This window comes from Pan troglodytes, chromosome 17 (genome assembly GCF_028858775.2).
Source record: "Pan troglodytes isolate AG18354 chromosome 17, NHGRI_mPanTro3-v2.0_pri, whole genome shotgun sequence".
Classification (NCBI taxonomy): Eukaryota; Metazoa; Chordata; class Mammalia; order Primates; family Hominidae; genus Pan; species Pan troglodytes.
This window is the reverse complement of record NC_072415.2, coordinates 27,945,631-27,964,291: the sequence shown is the minus strand read 5'-3', so window position 1 is coordinate 27,964,291 and position 18,661 is coordinate 27,945,631. Positions and strand designations below refer to the sequence as shown.

Here is an 18,661-nt window from a genome sequence, read left to right as displayed (position 1 = left end):
AGTTTAGTGATAATTACAAATACTGTAAATTTGGTAATGAAGATGCTAAGGATCATGACATGACTAATGCTTACATGGATTACAAGAGTCTCACTCACTATCTTTAAATATTTATGAAATGTTTCAAGAAATAGTTAATGAGGTAAGAAGCTTACTTAGTGCATGGACAGTGACTGTGAACAGTTAAATTACAGTAGAGTGGAGTAAGGTATCATCACCTTAGTTACTCTCCTCACTTTTTAAAAGAGAAACTAAGACATATACCGAAGGAATACCAATATAAATAAATGATTAAGGCCTGGGAAATGTGGGGAAAAAAGTGGTAATTCTATGACAGCTTATATTTGAACTTTCCTACTGTTAAAATAAAGCCGTTTCAGTTTTTTCACCTTAAAAAAATCCAACTATTACTTCAAATGAAGTAGATATGTTGAGATAAATTTAGGACAGAGCTAGAAAGGAGTTTTAAGAACTTTCCCAAAATACCTGTAAAAAATTTAAATAGCTTTATATCAATCCCATCTTTCTATTCCAAATAAAAAACAAAATATACTTTTCAGTAATTCATTTACAAGTGTTTAATTATGTTATGTGTGCCTATGGCTCAGTATATTCAAGTCATACTTTCTGTGGAGAAAAGTTGTTTTTTTGTAACCACAGAGTAGCAGTTTAACAGAATTCCCCTAAGAGGAGAAATGAACTTGGGAAGGCAGTCCAAGTGTATCATATTTGAGGCCCATATTTGAAGTAATTCAAAGGGAAAATGGTGCGGGACAGTGAGGGAGTCTGGGTGGCAGCTGTGGAGCTGCAGGGGATGTGGGGAACACGGGCCGCGGGGGCAGTGCCTCACCAGACCCAGACCCGGTTCAGAAAAGGCTCAGGATCTCAGACTCCAAAGAAGTGAACGCATTCTTTGGAAAACATTTTCAAATAAAGATGTGTTTCTTTTAAAACACATAATAAAATAAATGCTAAAAAATTTTCCCAAGCATGTTGAGTTTGTATTAACCACTACAGGAAATGCTAATCAGAAGTCATATACCCTTATGTAGGTTTAACTAGTATCTCTCTCCTCATTGTACTGAAAATGTCTTCATAAGTAATTATTAATTTCAAGTCACTATATTGAAATAAGACATGCACTATTTCTAAATTTTCCAAAACCTGAAGCCATCATCAGATTTAGCTAAAGGACACCATCATCTTGTTCCTTTTTCCTGAGATGAAATGTTTTACTCTAGAAATAACTAGACTATTTCAGAGCTGTCCTTCAATAAATAAGGACCACTCTACCTTTTAGGGAAATAAAGAGCTGCAACTTCAGGTTCTAGACCCTTTAAGTCATCAAGGTAAATATCATCAGGTCCCTGGTGTTGGCTTCTTTTGTGAACACCTGTTTAAAAAAAAAAATCAGAGGTAAGAATTTAGTTATTCTTCATTTACAGCTCTGCAAAACACACGCACGTTTGCAAACAGTAAGACTGACAAGCAGGATTTGAATAGGGTTTTAATTTTAAAGGTGTCAACCAGCCTTTTTACTTAGGTTGGTTCCCAGCCATCCATGCCAATAGAAGAGAAGTTCAGTGCTCCATACATATACTTTGATTTTACTCATTCTCTCATTTGCTGTTAATTGAGTAATACTGGCCCCTAAATAATTTATATTTTAATGGTGAAGTCTTTTTTGTATTTATAGGTCTAAGAACAAGCATGACCAAACTTAAGGCAACCACCTGCATTGGGAACGAGGGCATTACTCTAAAACCATGAAAGCAAGGCTGTCTGGGCACAGGATATTCACATGGTGCCCAAGTATCCACCCTGCATTACCTTCTAACTACAAAAGGACAAAAAATACTTCACAATGGATAGATGTGGCAGATAACATCTTAAACAATAATCACGTTCAGCATTACTATTAGTGGTCATCATGAGATACAATATGAGTACCCAATATATGCAATAAAGTAATCTTCAATTCAAACAATAACTCTAAGCCTCTAGACCTGTACTGCCCACTCTAGTGACCACCAGCCACATGTGGCTACTGAGCATTTAAACTGTTGCTAAAGTGAGGTACACAAAATATGTTAAAAATGCGTAAAACACACTAAGATACTTCCTTAATAATTTTATATTGATTACATATTAAAATTATATTTTGGATTTATTGGCTTAGATGAAATATATCACTAAACTTAATTTCACCTTATTTTACTTTCTTAAAAGTGGCAATGAGATGATTCAAAATTACACATGTGATTCATATTCCATTTCTAGTGGACAGTAAGTGCTAGAGCTAACTCCCAGTTAAGAAAATATAGGAATGTCACCTTCAAAAAAACAATTAGACAAATCCAGAACGTGAGAGAGCCTAGAAGACACTGGCTGGGCTCTTTAAAAGGTTACTATCATGGGTGTAGAGAGGGTATGAGGGTGTGTATGGGTGTATAAGAGAGAGTTCTAAAATAAAAAAGATTAAAAGAAACATAAAAATCAAATGCAACATGTGAAACCTGATGCAATTTTGGCTTGGGAAACAGGCCAGCTAAAAAAATATTCTTGGTACAATTAGGGAAATGTAAACATGAATTCTTCAAGATGACAATAGTACTGGGGCTATGCAGAGAATGTTCACATTCTTAGAAAGTATATCCTGGCATATCTAAAAGTGAAATGTCATGCCTGCAATTTGTTTTCAAATGTTTTATTAATAAAACACTGTATGTGGATGAATGGAGAGATGTAGGGAGAGAGGGGTTGAGGAGAGAGGGAGGGCAAAAATGTATAATAAAAAGTAGAGGGGAAAAAGAATGAGGCCAAAAGAATAGTAGAAACCACTCAGGGTTCCTGTCTCTAGTCAGATCCTGCACTGTATGCTAAGAACAGGAGTCATTAGTTCCAAAAACAAAGCATTCATCCTAAAAGAACTGGATTTCCCCCCTTAACATTTCTTAGAGCATAACAAGTGGCTACAGGTCTTTGGTGGAAGAGCAGGTGCCAAGTTAAGCCACCATTAGCTAGATGGTTTTATCTGACCACCAACACCTTCGACAGTCACATTCTTTCATTTTAGATAAATTATTTGAGTGAACTTGAAGGTCCATACCTAATATATATTAAGTTGGTTTATAATTACCTAATCTTTGGTGCTAGAATTTTTTTTTAATTGAAATAGGTAATTGGCTATATATGATGTTGGGTAATTTTAGAGAAGGTTTCACACTTTCCTAAAAATAGGATCCAAGGCCAGAGTTCAGAATATGTATGTTCTGACCCACTGTACCAAGTATCGATGGTTGGCTTTTTATTTTCAAATAGTAAGGATGTTCTGATTTATTAAACTTGTGTTCCAAAAGTGAGGAAGAACTGTTGAACCAAGAGTTGGATGTTTTCTCTACTTATTTTGAGACAGGGTCTCACTCTGTCACATGGGTTAGAGTGCAGTGGTGCAATCACAGCTCACTGCAGTCGTGACCTCCCTGGGCTCAGGTGATTAGAATAACTTTTTAAGGTAATTTTTATTTTTTCTTATTATTTTTGAGACAGGGTCTCACTCTATCATCCAGGCTGGAATGGAGTGGCTTGATCTTGGCTCATTGCAACCTCTGCCCCGGGGCTCAAGCGATCTTCCCACCTCAGCCTCCCAAGTAGCTGGGACCACAGATGAACGCCACCATGCCAGGCTCAGCTTTTTATGTTTGACAGAGACAGGGTTTCACTATGTTGCCCAGGCTGATCTCGAAATCCTGAGCTCAAGTGATCTGTCCACCTCAGCTTCCAAAGTACTGGGATTACAGGTGTGAGCCACTGCACCTAGCCTTCTACCTATTTTAGAGGGAAATAATCAGCAAAAGAAAGCACATACTCATAATCATAATTAGTATGCATTGATTTTTATCTGATATTACTGCTAAAAAACCTACCTAATTTAGCCTCAGCTAAGATGTTTCAAGTGAAAACATTTTTTCTCTCTTCTAATTTTTTAAGATTCTACTTCACTTTACTGACATACCTTATCAATAAAGTGGTTAATTTTACTCATCAATTGATTACAACTCATTATTTGTTTTCTCAGTAAATGCTTCTCAAGAACCCACTGAGTAGCAACAGTCAGGAGACAGCAGTGTGCAAGTCAGGCCCTGCTCCAACTGGACTTTCCAGGGGGACGCCATGGAAAGCAATTGTAAGAAAGTGAGTGACGGGCCTGGGCACGGTGGCTCACACCTGTAATCCCAGCACTTTGGGAGGCCGAGGCGGGCAGATCACCTGAGGTCAGGAGTTTGAGACCAGCCTGGCCAACATGGTGAAATGCCATCTCTATTAAAAATACAAAAAATCAGCCGGGGATGGTGGTGTGTGCCTGTAAGCCCAGCTACTCAGAAGGCTGAGGCAGGAGAACTGCTTGAACCCGGGAGGCGGAAGTTGCAGTTAGCCGAGATCACACAATTGCACTCCAGCCTGGGTAACAAGAGCGAAACTCCAGCTAAAAAAAAAAAAAAAAAAAAAGTGCGACGGGTTTCGACTGGTGAATACAAATACAGAGGCAGCCATCACGTTATGTGGAACACTGAAATAATTTACCATCTAATTTGAGAGTACCTGGAGCCAAATTAAACAAACGATTACCTTTCTTCTTTGACGGCGAGTCTACTTTAGCTGCCGGTTTGGATTCTGAGGGCGCCTCCGCTAAGGCTGGGTTGGGAAGGTGGTCTGCATCTAACATAGATGAAATCTGAGTACTCTCAAGAGGAGGTTCGAGAAGCTCTGCCACAGACGTTGGGTCGCTCATCTGTGTACCCAGGGCTCTGGGTTTGGGCTTCACTATGGTACACACAGTGTCTTCCATGGAAGCATCCTTCTCAACTTCACTTATGAGGTTGTCCTCACTGGGAATTACCCGAAAATGAGTATTTTCTGATGGTGTAATTGTAGCTGTCCTAGGATGATGGTCAGATCGTTCTCTTTTGCTGACCTAAAAAAGTTAAATTGTTTAAAAATTAAACTACTTTCAGAGTATTTGTTATAATCTATTTCCTAAGCTGGCAATGTGTTCATTCTATTTTTAACTTAACACATTCATTAAATATCTTAGTTTGTACATGTAAAAATTCCATAAAGTGAGAAAAACTAATAATTGCCTTTTGTTCAATATCATGATACTTATAAATGTTCTGGCCGGGCACAGTGGCTCACACCTATAATCCCAGCACTTTGGGAGGCCAAGGTGGGCAGATCACTTGAGGTCAGGAGTTCGAGATTAGCCTGGCCAACAGGATGAAACCCTGTCTCTACTAAAAATACAAAAATTAGCCGGGCATGGTGGCAGGCGCCTGTAATCTCAGCTACTCGGGAGGCTGAGGCAAGATAATTTCTTGAACCCAGGAGATGGAGGTTGCAGTGAGCCGAGATGGCACCACTGCATTCCAGCCTAGGTGACAGAGCAAGACTTTATCTCAAAAAAAAAAGGTGTATGTTAAATGTTCTACTGTGAAGTTATACTGGAGAAGACTGAGGAAACTAACAATTTTCAGTTACTAAGAAGTAGAAAATATTCATTTTGGGGGAGAAAACTAAATGAAAATTTCACCCTCCTTGGACCACATCAAGGCTCTGTTAAAACAGTGTAAAAGTGGCAAGTCTAAATTCGATCACGAATATATGCAAAATGTATATTTTAAAAACCTAAATTCAACAGAAGATCTAAACATTTTCTCTCTCAAGAAATTTATCTTCCCAGTTCTTTCTTCTTTCATTATGAGCTGGAAAAAAAGGTTTAACAATTTCTTGTTTAAAATTTCAGTGTTGGCTGGGGATGGCAGCTCATGCCTGTAATCCCAGCACTCTGGGAGGCCAAGGCAGGAGGATCTCTTGAGCCCAGGAGTTTGCGATCAGGCCAAGCTGATATAGCGAGACCTTGTCTCTACAAAAAATAAAAACTAAAAAATTAACTGGGTGTGGTAGCACACACCTGCAGTCTCAGCTACTTGAAAGTCTGGTGTGGGAGAATTACCTGAGCACAGGAGGTTAAGGCTGCAGTGAGTTGTGGCTGCACCACTGCTCTCCAGCATGGGTGACAGAGCAAGAACTCTGTCTCCAAAAAATAAATAATAAAAATTCAGTGTGAAAATTTCAGTTTAAGATGCCTTTTAAAATGTCCTTATAATAATTAACAATCATTATTATTCAGTAAATAGAAATATACACAAAATACTACTGAAATCCTTCGGTTGCAAATATATAGTCCAAATGTTACAAAAAATGTTAACTTTGAATTTACTTTTATGACATGAGGGCACTATCATTTACATTCATGAGAGCTCAGTCAGAAATTGCCTCCTTTACTTATGGGCAGAGGGATTCATCACTTGTTTAATCACACACTTTCCACAGGCAAGTAAACCCTAGTACCTTGGTGGACTCTGGGAATCCGCCCCACGTCCACTCCATGTGAGACTCTGATCTGAGCAGGCTCTCAGCAGGTTTCACCTCCAGCTCTGAATCACTCTTAGGACATGCTGTCTGGGGATAGGTGCTGCAAAGAGAACAAAGACACATGATGACTTGAAAGTTGGGAAACCTTCAGTCTTGCTGAGCCTGACAGATTAAAAGAAACAAATTTGAATATCTTGACTTTATCCTGCATATATAAAAACTCTATGGAAGGGAGCATCAATTATTTCTTCCACTTGAGTTCTTTAATAATAATAATAAAAATGACACCAACTAGTATTTAAGAGGACTTACCAGGTCCTTTGTAAACAAATACTGTAGATTCATAATCTCATTTGCTTTTCACAAGAAATCAATGAGAAAGAAGATAATTTTGTAGGAAAGGAAAAGCAGGCAAATTAACATAACACCTGAGAATCTGATTGCAGAATAAACAGTTATGACTATACTTTTTTTCACTATATTATTCATTTACAGCCAACAGTTGACACTAAAAGATGAGAATTTTTAAGAATTGCAGATGAGTGGGCACAATGTCTCATGTCTGTAATCCCAGTGCTTTGGGAGGCCAAGGCGAGAGGATCACCTGAGGCCAGGAGTTCAAGAATAGCCTGGGCAAAATAGCGAGACTCTGTCTCTACAAAAAATTTAAAACTTAGCTGAGCACAGTGGTGCGTGCCTGTAGTCCCAGTCACTCAGGAGGCTGAGGCGGGAGGATCACTTGAGCCCAGGGGTTTAAGGCTGCAGTGAGCTATGAGTGTGCCACTGCACTCCAGGCTGGGAAAACAGAGCGAGACCTTGTCTCTACTAAAAAGAAAAAGAAAAAAAATAACTGTAGATGGCTAAATTCCATGCTGATTATACAGATCTACAACTGGCCAACACTGTTAGAGTAAGTCAGATCAAATTTAGAAACAAAATAATTATTGAGAGAAAAGATTCATATTTATGTTAAAAGTAAACATTCAGTTCCTTGGCTGTGTGAGAGAAATGGGAAATATCATTACTACAGATTAACAGAAAAGCTAATTAATACATCTCCTTCCTCTTTCAAGAAACCAAGAAATTTCAAAGATACTTACGTCTCTAAAGGGGACCAATCTCCATCAGATAAGGGATAATGATCCCCAGAATGGAAGAGCAAAGGCTCTTTACATTCTTCTTCTTTCAAGGAAGCATTTGAAGATCCTCTGTGAAGGAGAAACCAAAGAAAGGCAGGAACGATGACATTCTTGTCAGCTTTAAAAGATCCCCCAAACCTACCAATACTACAAACAATCAAAATGAAGAGGGGCAAATGATTACTAACTCTCTTTAAAATATATGAAGGAGAAGGGGGGATACACCAATGCCACCCACTATAAAACACCACAATCACTATTCACATATGGAATAAATAGGGGGAGGACAAAAGAGAAATGTGATTTCTCTTTTTTCCATCCCTTAAGGGTGATTCAAAGGCTAAAAGAAAACTAAGGCTTTATGTCTATTTCATTCAATCCTTACAAAATGAGGTAATATTTCATTGTAGATATTAAGTAATCAAGGATCCAGAGAAATTTAGTAACTTGCTCAAAGTCAAAAAGATAGGAAGTAGTTGGATTCAAAACAAGTAAGCCCTTATTCTTTCCACTGCTCTCCCCTTTCTACTGAATACATTTGAAAATGTATATTAGCTGAAGACAAACAAGATCTATGGCTCAAAATTTTAACAATACCCTAACCTCTTAAAACCTTGGGACTAATTTTCTTCTTTGTTTGGCCCAAGGATTATCTGAGAAGGTTTCCTTTACTTGGAATCTACAAGATGTGGAGATGTGAAGATGATACCAAAAATGACAAATGCTTTTAAGATTCATAAAAGGACCTTGGGTAGGGGGTGACACTACTGCTAAGATTTTAATCAATTTACTTGTTGGTTTCTCAAATTTTCAGTTACTATAACTACCTTGCCATATAACCTTGAAAACATCCCTCAGAAGCACTGTGGGCCCCCGTTTTCATCTTTAGTTGGAAATTTATCATTTGTCCTGTCTACTTCAGAGTAAATGTGAGAGTTACATGGTGTAGCATGTTGAAATCTCTGAAAAGTAAAAAGAAAAGCACAAAGAAAGACTCTGGCCAGGTACAGTGGCTCATGCCTGTCATCCCAGCACTTTGGAAGGCCAAGGCGGGTGGATCACGAGGTCAGGGGTTCAAGACCAGCCTGGCCAAGATGGTGAAACCCTGTCTCTACTAAAAATACAAAAATTAGCCGGGTGTGGTGGCGGGCACCTGTAATCCCAGCTACTTGGGAAGCTAAGGCAGAGAACTGCTTGAACCCAGGAGGCAGAGGTTGCAGTGAGCCGAGATCGCACCACTGCACTCCAGCCTAGGTGACAGAGAGAGACTCCATCTCAAAAACAAACAAAACTCTGCAAAGCAAAAAGCGCCATATTATACAAGTTTAAAGGCTTCTTATAGAAAATTCAATGTTCTAATAGGACAGATAATAAATGTAAATGAGAATATCCACATCACTTAGTTTGCTGGACTAAACACAGGGATAGAAAACCAGGTTATTTTTTAATATTACTTTTCTTCCTTTATATCTTAATTTAACATACTCTTATTTACCACTAACTCTGACATGTAATAGTTTTTCCACATAGCTTAATCTTTTAATTTAAGGTTTTCCTAACTCTGGTCTTCTTTCTCTAGGGCCTTACTCTGGCATACCACTCATTGAAGGGGAGAAAACATATACCTGAGAAAGACATCTAGGAAAAAGTTCTCTATTTCTCAATAAAGGAATATCAAAAGGCAAATTTTCCCCTGAGAAAGGGAAAATCAGGTTTGTGAATGGTCTTTATTTGCCCACTCTGAAAGGACACATCAGCTTGACCCATCACTATCCATACGTGAAAGTGGTCTGAAAAGAACAATGTAAAAGTCACACAAATTTCTAACCGGAATTTTTATATTACAAATATTTTACTTTTGGGACATATTTCACTGCAGTATAAAAGGTAAGCCAAGAAGAATTCAGCAAAGCAAACAGGATTTAGTAAAATATTGAAAAAGCAATCAGGTACCACCTGAATTCACAGCCCCAGGAAGATAAGAGGTGGCCTTGTTTGGTCATATCCTGACAAAAATACAGCCCATTAGTCTAGGCCCACTACAGTGACAGAAAAGATTTATGCTGAGATCCCTTTCAGTCCTAAGATTCCTTTATTAAAATAGAAATTCCAGAAACCTTTTAGGAACTTTCAAAATGGCAGGTATGCCTTAGAACAGGGACCTGCAAGGCAAACCATGACAGAGTAACAAACTAAGCACGTGACGTGAGGCTATAGTGGAGCGTACACAGTAGAATGTGAAGAAAACAGCACAAGCACTGATTCTGTTTTGCTAATACATCAGAACTGAGCAAAAGATGTAAACGGTGACTTTCAGTCAGGGCTGGGGGCTCGGAGGCTGAGGTTCACAGCCAGTGTGAACAGGGCACTCCAACCCTCACAGATGTAGTACAACATCACATCTTTCCAATTCCGCATCATTTTCTAAGCCTAACATTTTTCCAATTCAAAAGCTAACGGAGGTTACATGGATGTATATGACTGCCAAAATGCACTGAACTGCACACTTACGGTCTGTGAATATTGCTGTATGTAAATTATACCTCAGTTTTTTTTGTTTTGTTTTGTTTTTTAGAGAAACAAATCAATAAGCATTTTTTATTAACTTTTTTGACAAACCGATAGTAAAACATATGCTACCTAACGGTAACTGTGTCCCTTTATGTGTGAGTCTAAGATAAATATTATTCAGATTTTTATCTGGACAAGAAATTCAAAGGCTCCTTAAGAAGTAAGAAAGGAAATACCATGGTCACTAATGTAACCAGACTAAATATAAAAGCTGTGTGTGTGTGTGTGTGTGTGTGTGTGTATAAATCAATCTTTTGATCAATATAACTAATCTGAGGTTACAATAACTCAGTGCTTCAAATAATATTTCAATTACATTTAACAGATTAAGATACTGTTTAGGGGAAGACAGCCTCAGAAAGAAGTATTAACAAAAAGGCATATTAATCATTACCTTTAATCAAACTAAGTATCAACCTTTCCCCCAACCCATAAAGACTTCATGTCTCTAAATGGTTCCTAAATCATGGAATGTAACTTGAAAAATTTTAAATACATCTCCAGGTATCAGATGTTTATGTACTCCATGTGGGTCCAACTTTCACTGCCCAGAGTTTCTTGTCATGGTAGTGTAACATCATGAGTCTGGTTGCCAGATCTTTTTGTTTTTATTTGTAACAGAGCTAAACCTTTTAACAATTATATTAACTACAACTAAGTTATTTGCTAATGGTAGTAGAATGATATATATGCTTTATTAACAAAAATAGTACTTCTGTAAATTTTTCTTTGTAAGAATTCCACAAATGCCAAGGAAAACAAAAGACTCAAGGGGTTTGGGAAATTAACCCCTTTTAATTTTAAATCTATGTAAGTTTAATTTATTCCCAAACTTTCTAAGTTCTTCCAGAGTTCTGGCCTTCAGAATATTTCCTAATTTTTCTTCTTAAGCTCTGCACTGCATCAAAACCTATCCAAACGATCTAATTCTGTGTTACCTATATTTAAAATAAATAAAACACAATATATAATCAACACTGTATCACTAGAATTGTGAAGCTCTTCATGACTTTAAAAAAAAAAAAACTCCAAAACAAGCTATTTTATTTAACATGTAATAGTCATAAAGCAACTCCATATATTTAGTTTTCTGATATCCTAATGTATTTCCACAAACTTTTTTTTTTTTTTTTTTGAGTCGGAGTCTGGCTCTGTCGCCCAGGCTGGAGTGCAGTGGCGCAATCTCAGCTCACTGCCAGCTCCGCCTCTTAGGTTCACGCCATTCTCCTGCCTCAGCCTCCTGAGTAGCTGGGACTACAGGCACCCACCACTACGCCCAGCTAATTTTTGTATTTCTAGTAGAGACAGGGTTTCACTGTGTTAGCCAGGATGGTCTCGATCTCCTGACCTCGTGATCTGCCCGCCACGGCCTCCCAAAGTGCTGGGATTACAGGCATGAGCCACCGCGCCCGGCCTCCACAAACCTTTTAAGTCTACAATTTTACATAGTTTTCCATCAGGGAGGCAAGATATATATAATTTCTTTTTATATTTAACTAAAGGTTTTAAGAGGGCTTAGTCTGTAAATCAGTAACAATTAGTCATAACACCATACAAACACATTTAAATATTCAGGAAAGAGGTTTTTAAGATTATTGCTTAGTCTTATAAAATGGTGAATTTTAATCAAATTGATACCTCTGTATTCTTATTTATGTTTCCTATACTGTTACATCATACTGCTTGGCAAGTAATGTAAGTTTTGACATAATTTAAAAATTCAAGTAGTTGTAAACAAATCCTAATTTGTTAACAATTCATATATTCCCCTTTACTTACTATACTACCTCAGAATTAATCCTCCTTAAAAAAGCAATCATTCCACATAGAAAAAACTGCAGAGCTTCATCTCTTCCTTAAATATTTTCAAGTACCGTAAGAACACAAATCCATGAAAAAAACTGATTAAAATTGGACATTTCATTAAAATTGGACATTCATAATTAGCTTTACTAATTATGGAATAATACAAAGACATAAAAAAAGTTCCTTAATATTTCTTTGCTTAACAGAGAAATACAAAGAAATACTGCAATTATGGTTATGGGCTATTTTTCAGCCTCTTCAAGTACAGGACACAACTATGGTTCCTACCAGTAGGGAGAAATGAATAATCAATCTTACATAACACAAAAGAAAGATGAGAGGCACAAAAAGATAAACTGACTTTGGCTTTTAAGAACCTAATGTTAACCCTGAAATGCCACATTCAGTAACACAACAACAAAACAAAAGATGACAGCAGCAAGCCACCACTTCACACAGTATTAAAAATTCTGAAATATGTAATAGCCTTCCTCCCATCTCCCACTCAATCTGCTGTGTCGTCTTTTTGTTTTTCCTGCTTTTTAGCTGCAGACAGTTCAAGGCTTGCCCACTGCATCGGTTCAGCTTTTCTCATAGTGATTTCAATCTTTGTTGCAGTCATAGTTAATAACTTCGCTTTACATCAATCACACCCTATAATTTCACATTTTGATCAAATTCCTTCTCTCCTTCAAATACAATATGCGCATCTAACAATGTGCTATTTGCTTCTACTCGACTAAGCTCTGGAAGTGAATTTTTAGCCTATACGGAAATGGTAACTTCACCTCCAGTCTGATGCCAGTCATGTCTACATGGAACAACTTTTTTCCCAGCATCTTTTTTAGTCCACATGTTTCTCTTTTGTACAGCCCTCTTGGTCTAAGAATGTATTAAAATCAGAAGTTTTTCTTCTACAACAGCTCCAGTATTTCGTCCCCTCATGGAAAACAGGTACTCCAGAATGATATACACAGACTTCTTCTAGACTCTTTAGACCCCGATATGTCTTTGAACACCCTCCATTCTTACATGAGGTCCCAATCTTAATTTCATCATTGTCTTCTTTTCTTATTTTCTTCATTCCCTGATAACAGTTTAAGTTTATCAAGTGCTTGTTTTAGGGAGGCAGATATTTTTAATTCCAAATTTGTCATTGGTTCATCTGGGCTTGGTCTTTTTATCGCGTCTATTGTCTTAGGGGCTTGAATGTGTTCCTGAAATTTTGGTTTTAATTCAGATAGTTCCTTCTTCTCAGTAGTCTTGACTTCAGGTTTGACTGGCTCAGGTGGCTTCTCACTATTATGTCTACCTTTTGTACAGCCTACAATGCTTAAGAAATCAGAAAAATCAGTTGTTCTTCTCTTACAGCAAGACCAACCCTTTAATGCATCGTGAAAGACTGGAACACCTGGGTGATATGTGCAAGCATCGTCGGAATTGGTCTCAGGATCGAAGCGCTGACCGCAGCTCCGGTTGTAGCACAGCAAGGCCATTTTTTTTCCCACTGTCACAGGCAAGGCCCAAACACCGGGAACAGCAAGAGGATGCGTTAGCCAATCCCATGTTGCTAGCCCCAGTCTCTATACCTCAGTTTTTTAAAGTGAGAAAAAAATCAATTGAATGCCAAAATAAATAGCCTGAATTATTTATGTGGGATAAATTATAGGTGCAACATGAATTTTAAACTATTTCACTGGTAGTATGTAATAGATAAGTGGGGTTGCTAACCACCATAACCAAAGATCACTAACTCTGTTAACAATGTCTAGCAGCAACCTTAGCACAGTACTAGTCAATGAATTTCAGCGTGGCTAATGATCTCAGTTGGCATTTGGATACAGAGCATTTCCCGTAAGACATATGGAGCCCTGCAATACTTCTCTCTGTGTTCTGTGTCAGAAACGAAGGAGAGAAAAGGCAGGGAGCATCTGTAAGATCCATGTCACCCTGAGTATCTACACTCACCCCAGAACATGGAGGGTTCTCTAGAAGCCAATTACCGATCAGGAGATGAAGTATGCAGATCATCAGAGCAGTAGGTGCTATCTGTGAAAAGTCTTAGGCTCCCTGGATTTAGCTCCCAGATATCACTTTTAAGTAAGTCTGCTTTAGTGGATTAAAAGTTGAGACTCCTTTCTGATGGTTTGATATTGAGCCTCCATTTTTGCTATTGCTGGGTATTTGAAATATTTCCATCGGTGGCATGTTTCATATATTTGCACTCAAGATTATGCTAGAACACCATTCAATATGCAGAGTCTCTTCCCTCCAAAAGGCTACATATGCCTAGGTGCAATGTTTTTAATCTCTCTCTCACACAAAGACATCCATCCATCCTCTAGAAGGACAAACAAGGCTTCTATGTTATATTTAAGCCCAACGCCCATCTTTAGGAAGGGAGGGAGACTTACTAGGTACAGTTTTTTAAAGCCGTGTATAGTTTAAAGCTCTCCGATTTCCAGAAATGAGTTTCTTCCAGCTGTGCTATAGCAATCTGCTTTAAAGAATGATTCCCTCTTCCGTCTGCCTCCTTCAAGGAGCCTCAATTAACCTTAATTCTATTATCAACAAAATTCTTGAAAAGAGTTTAAACGAAATGCCATTTGTCAAAACAAAAGAGAAACCTATTTTATGCATTTATCTTCTCTGGAAAAATAATTTCTTTTCTAAGTGGTAGGAGCTGAGGAGAATATGCTATAGGAAAGCTGCAAATTCCGCAACGCCACATAATTCCTAGTCCTCACAACTGCAAAAGCAATTGATTTCCTTTTCTTTTTCTCTTAGATTTTGAACACGTTGTTTCATATGCTGTTAATGACCGTACATAGCTTCCCTCAAATAATGTCAGAGTCTAGGTGCTGAGCTGAAAGGGGCCTTTTAAAGGCCCCTTCGACCCTCTCACTTTATAGATTAAGAAACCAACGCCCTGAGCGATGAAGAGGCTACTGTTCTACAATCTATAATGGGCCCAGTCTGTCTACCTTTTAGCTCAGTGCTTATTTCAGAAAACAACCTGAATTTTCACAGATGTTTACATTTTGTTTTCTTTTTTTAAAGTCCTAATTTCTGTTAGCTGTATTATTTAAGCAGATTCTATTTTAAGGAAATTTCATGGAAGAGTTCCTCCAGGTGGCAGCATCAATTATTCCATGGTAACCTAAAGAAAAAGCAAACCACCGACCTCCTGAAAACGACTGCAAGGCCCTAGCTTACATGTGTTGTGACATGCCTGCTTACCAAGCCAGCAAGCTGCTGGCTTAGAGATAGGCTGGCAGCCATTCATACCTGTTAAACACATCAGTACACAGTGGATACAGCCTTTCACACCATCAGGAAAAACAAGGTATGTACTAATATTTCTGCAATTGGCTTACACCATTCATTTGCAAATTCCTTTAGAATAATGATTCTTGTACAATTTAGTAGGGAACTTGGCATATGTTTTAGAAATTGTTTTAATTTCCCAAGCTGTAGGTTGTTCAGGAATTCTAAATGTTGCTCTATTATGTCTGACAAAGGACACACGTCAACAAAATTTTAAAACAAAAGCATTACTTCAGTGCTCTTTTTGGTAGATCTTGGAAGAATTTTAGTTGGTAAAAATATTTTCAGGAACGAAGCACTTCTGGGAGCATTACAAGGCTGATCCTAATAAAACTTAAGATGTGTAAGCATTTCAAGTTTTTCTCAAAAGAATACGTTTCTTGCCCAACTACACATTTTAGTATGCATAAGACAAAACTTTTAAAGGAAATTGTTTATAATTTTTTTTTTTTTAAAGACAGAGTCTTGCTCTGTCACCTGGGCTGGAGGGCAGTGGTGTGATCTTGGCTCACTGTAACCTCCGCCTCCCAGGTTCAAGTGATTCTCCTGCCTCAGCCTCCTGAGTAATTAGCCTGCCACCACACTCAGCTAATTTCTGTATTTTTAGTAGAGATGGAGTTTCACCATGTTGGCCAGGCTGGTCTCCAACTCCTGACCTCAGGTGATCCTCCCGCCTTGGCCTCCCAAAGTGCTGGGATTACAGGCATGGGCTACCGTGCCCGGCCTTTTAATAATGTTTTTAATATTCCTGAAGTCAAGCAGTAGAAAAGTAAAAATTCTCATACTTTATTCTCCTAGTGAAGAGAAGGACAAATAACCTTTAAAAGACTGAATGAAGGAATGAAAAGGACAGGAAGAGTCTCTTTTTAAGAAATTCTGGTACTTTTTATCAGCTTAAATTTCTTTGGGAATCAATGATATTTAAAAGTAGAGTTCAGAACATTTATGACGAAACTCTTCTCAGTTAGTATTTTGACACTGACAAAAAAAATTACCTAAATTTATTGATTCATTCAGGATTTTAAAATTTTGTAAATATAGTGTACTCTGGTTTGTAGAGCTTAACATACTTTTCCACTATTGCTTTCCATCTTTTGTTGTTTAGTTCTATTGGAGAAATTCTGCATTCTATCAGAACTGAAATCAAAGTGTTACATATTCAGCGTGGGAGGAGTAAGACAGAACACCACAGACATGACAGCTAGTGAGCAATAAAACAAGAGGAGTAGAAAAAAATTTCATGTATTAAAAATGGCTATGTTACTTATGATATCAAATTGTAAAAAATTACTATCAAATATAGATGTTTAATTCTAAGATTTAAAATCTAGATTTCAAAATTTTAGAAAATGAATTGTTTTACAAAAAAGGATTATACTATGTTATTCATTAATGCAGTATAATTATAATATACTAATACTACATTAATTAACATTTTTTGCTGGGCTCAGTGGTTCATGCCTGTAATCTTAGCACTTTGGGAGGCTGAGGCGGGAGAGTTGCTTGAGGCCAGGAATTTGAGACCAGCCTGGGCAACATAGCAAGACCTCAACTCTACAGAAAATTTTAAAAAACTAGCTGGGTGTAGGGGTAAGCACATACAGTCCTAGCTACTTGGGAGGCTGAGGTGGGAGGACTGCTTGAGTTCGGGAGTTCAATGTTACAGTGAGCTATGATTGCACCACTGCACTCCAGCCTGGGCAACACAGGGAGAACCTGTCTCAATTAAAAAACAAAACAAAACAAAGCATATTTTTTTCCTGGTTTGACCATTTAAAACAAAAGATTGGCAAATAAAACACATACCAGATTGAGGTAGAGTTTACTCTTGATATATATTTGGTTTCCATAGCTAGTGAAAGAAATTATTTCCCTCTATTCTAGGATGAAAAACACTTGAACATCACTGTTTTCCAGGAAGTAGGGTGTGACCTCTTTTCGACAGATGGGGTGAAAACACACAAGTGGACCAGCAGCTCCCGCCACAAATAGAGTCTGGAAATGCAGGGCCACTCATGGGCAGCAGCTTCTTGTCCAGTCGTCACCAATAAAGAGAATCCCCACCACGGTCCTAGTGCCAAGGTGGCCACTGAGTGCAACAGGTGGAAGAAAACGGAATCTTGAATAAGAAAACGTGTTCTACTCCCAACTGCTACCTTTCAACCCCAAGCGGTGCTGACATGAAAAATGGCATATAATGAGCTCTTCTACAGAGCAGGTAAATAAGCAGCGATCAAGACTGCTCATGTAAAAAAATAAAAATCATTCCTTTTCAATTCCAATAAAACAAAACTCAACTCCTCAGGAAAAACATACCAAGCCTAAGGCCACTGGGTAGGGAAATCCCAGAGATGACATGGTGTCCAACTGTATCTGCTCACCGAGGGGCAAATGACTAATTCAGATCTTTTGACTTAGAACTTATTTGGCTCCTGGAAACTTCTTTATGAAAAGAAACACAACCAGTCTGCTACAAATGACATTTCAGTAGCATATTTATAGAATAGTTGAAAGGAACAAAGAAACTGCCTTTGCTGCTTGATTCCACAATAAACTGTAAAGGGGGAAAACAAGCCCAAACCTCACACTGTGTATCCATAAAAAAACTGGCAGCTCCTGGCTTCACATGAACTCTAGGTACCCGCACAAGACCCTTCCCAGGCTGAGAGTCCTACCGTGCTGCCTGGGCCCCCTTGTCATCATCGGAGCTCACGCCTACATCACATGTGTCTTCTGCAGCAGGAGATGCGGCCTGCTCTTCCTTCTTACTGTCCTGTTTGTATTTCTTTCTCCTTCGTTTTTTCTTTTTCACAGAACTTGGAGTAAAAATTGTCTCTGTTTCCAAGACGTGTGAGATGTCTGAACTCTGAGATGGTGTTTCATCTCCACCCGATTTCACCAAAGGGGTGTCAATATCTTTAAAGAACTGATCTTCAGTAGGAATTGGTGAGGTGGCAAGGTAAGCAGGAAGCTTTTCCTTGAGGAGAATGGAGAAAGAAAAGTTATCCATGACAAACTCGACAGTGAATTAAAGCAGTAATATTTTGAATATATAAATTTTCACCATGGTAAAAAAAAAAAAAAAAACATATTCCCTAAAGGCAAGAAAGTCCCACTGAACTAAGGCACTGCCTACTATACTCTGACGAGGTCTTTCCCCTGTGAGGCAGCTAAGTACCAGCCCACTTGGGTACATGTAACTGAGTCCATCTGAAGGAACTGACATGCCAAGTCAGCATGGAACACCCCAAAGCCATAATTAAAGCTAAGCCTATTAAATTCTTCACAAAGCAAAGATCAAAGCAGCAATAAAAATCTCAGGAGGTGTTACAAAGGACTCTCTCAAGAACTCACACAGAACATTCAGAACAGGAAAAAGCAGA

The 18,661-nt window shown here is 38.2% G+C and overlaps 1 protein-coding gene and 1 pseudogene across 8 annotated transcripts in view; both read right to left on the bottom strand.

Moving 5' to 3' along the window:
• LPIN2 (lipin 2) overlaps positions 1 to 18,661 on the bottom strand; it is a 103,227-nt gene that overhangs the window by 22,998 nt on the left and 61,568 nt on the right. For all 8 annotated transcript variants that reach the window (XR_008540709.2, XM_016933402.4, XM_016933401.4 and 5 more), the window contains 5 exons: positions 17,954 to 18,255; positions 7,536 to 7,643; positions 6,412 to 6,535; positions 4,630 to 4,975; positions 1,294 to 1,393 (listed from right to left, as the gene is read on the bottom strand). Coding sequence is in view for 7 of the 8 variants with exons in the window: in XM_016933402.4 (XP_016788891.1) it covers positions 1,294 to 1,393; positions 4,630 to 4,975; positions 6,412 to 6,535; positions 7,536 to 7,643; positions 17,954 to 18,255 (980 nt within the window). In the remaining variant the exon portion in view is untranslated. The remainder of the gene's footprint in view (positions 1 to 1,293; positions 1,394 to 4,629; positions 4,976 to 6,411; positions 6,536 to 7,535; positions 7,644 to 17,953; positions 18,256 to 18,661) is intronic.
• LOC134808585 (cysteine and histidine-rich domain-containing protein 1-like) lies at positions 12,004 to 17,284 on the bottom strand (annotated as a pseudogene).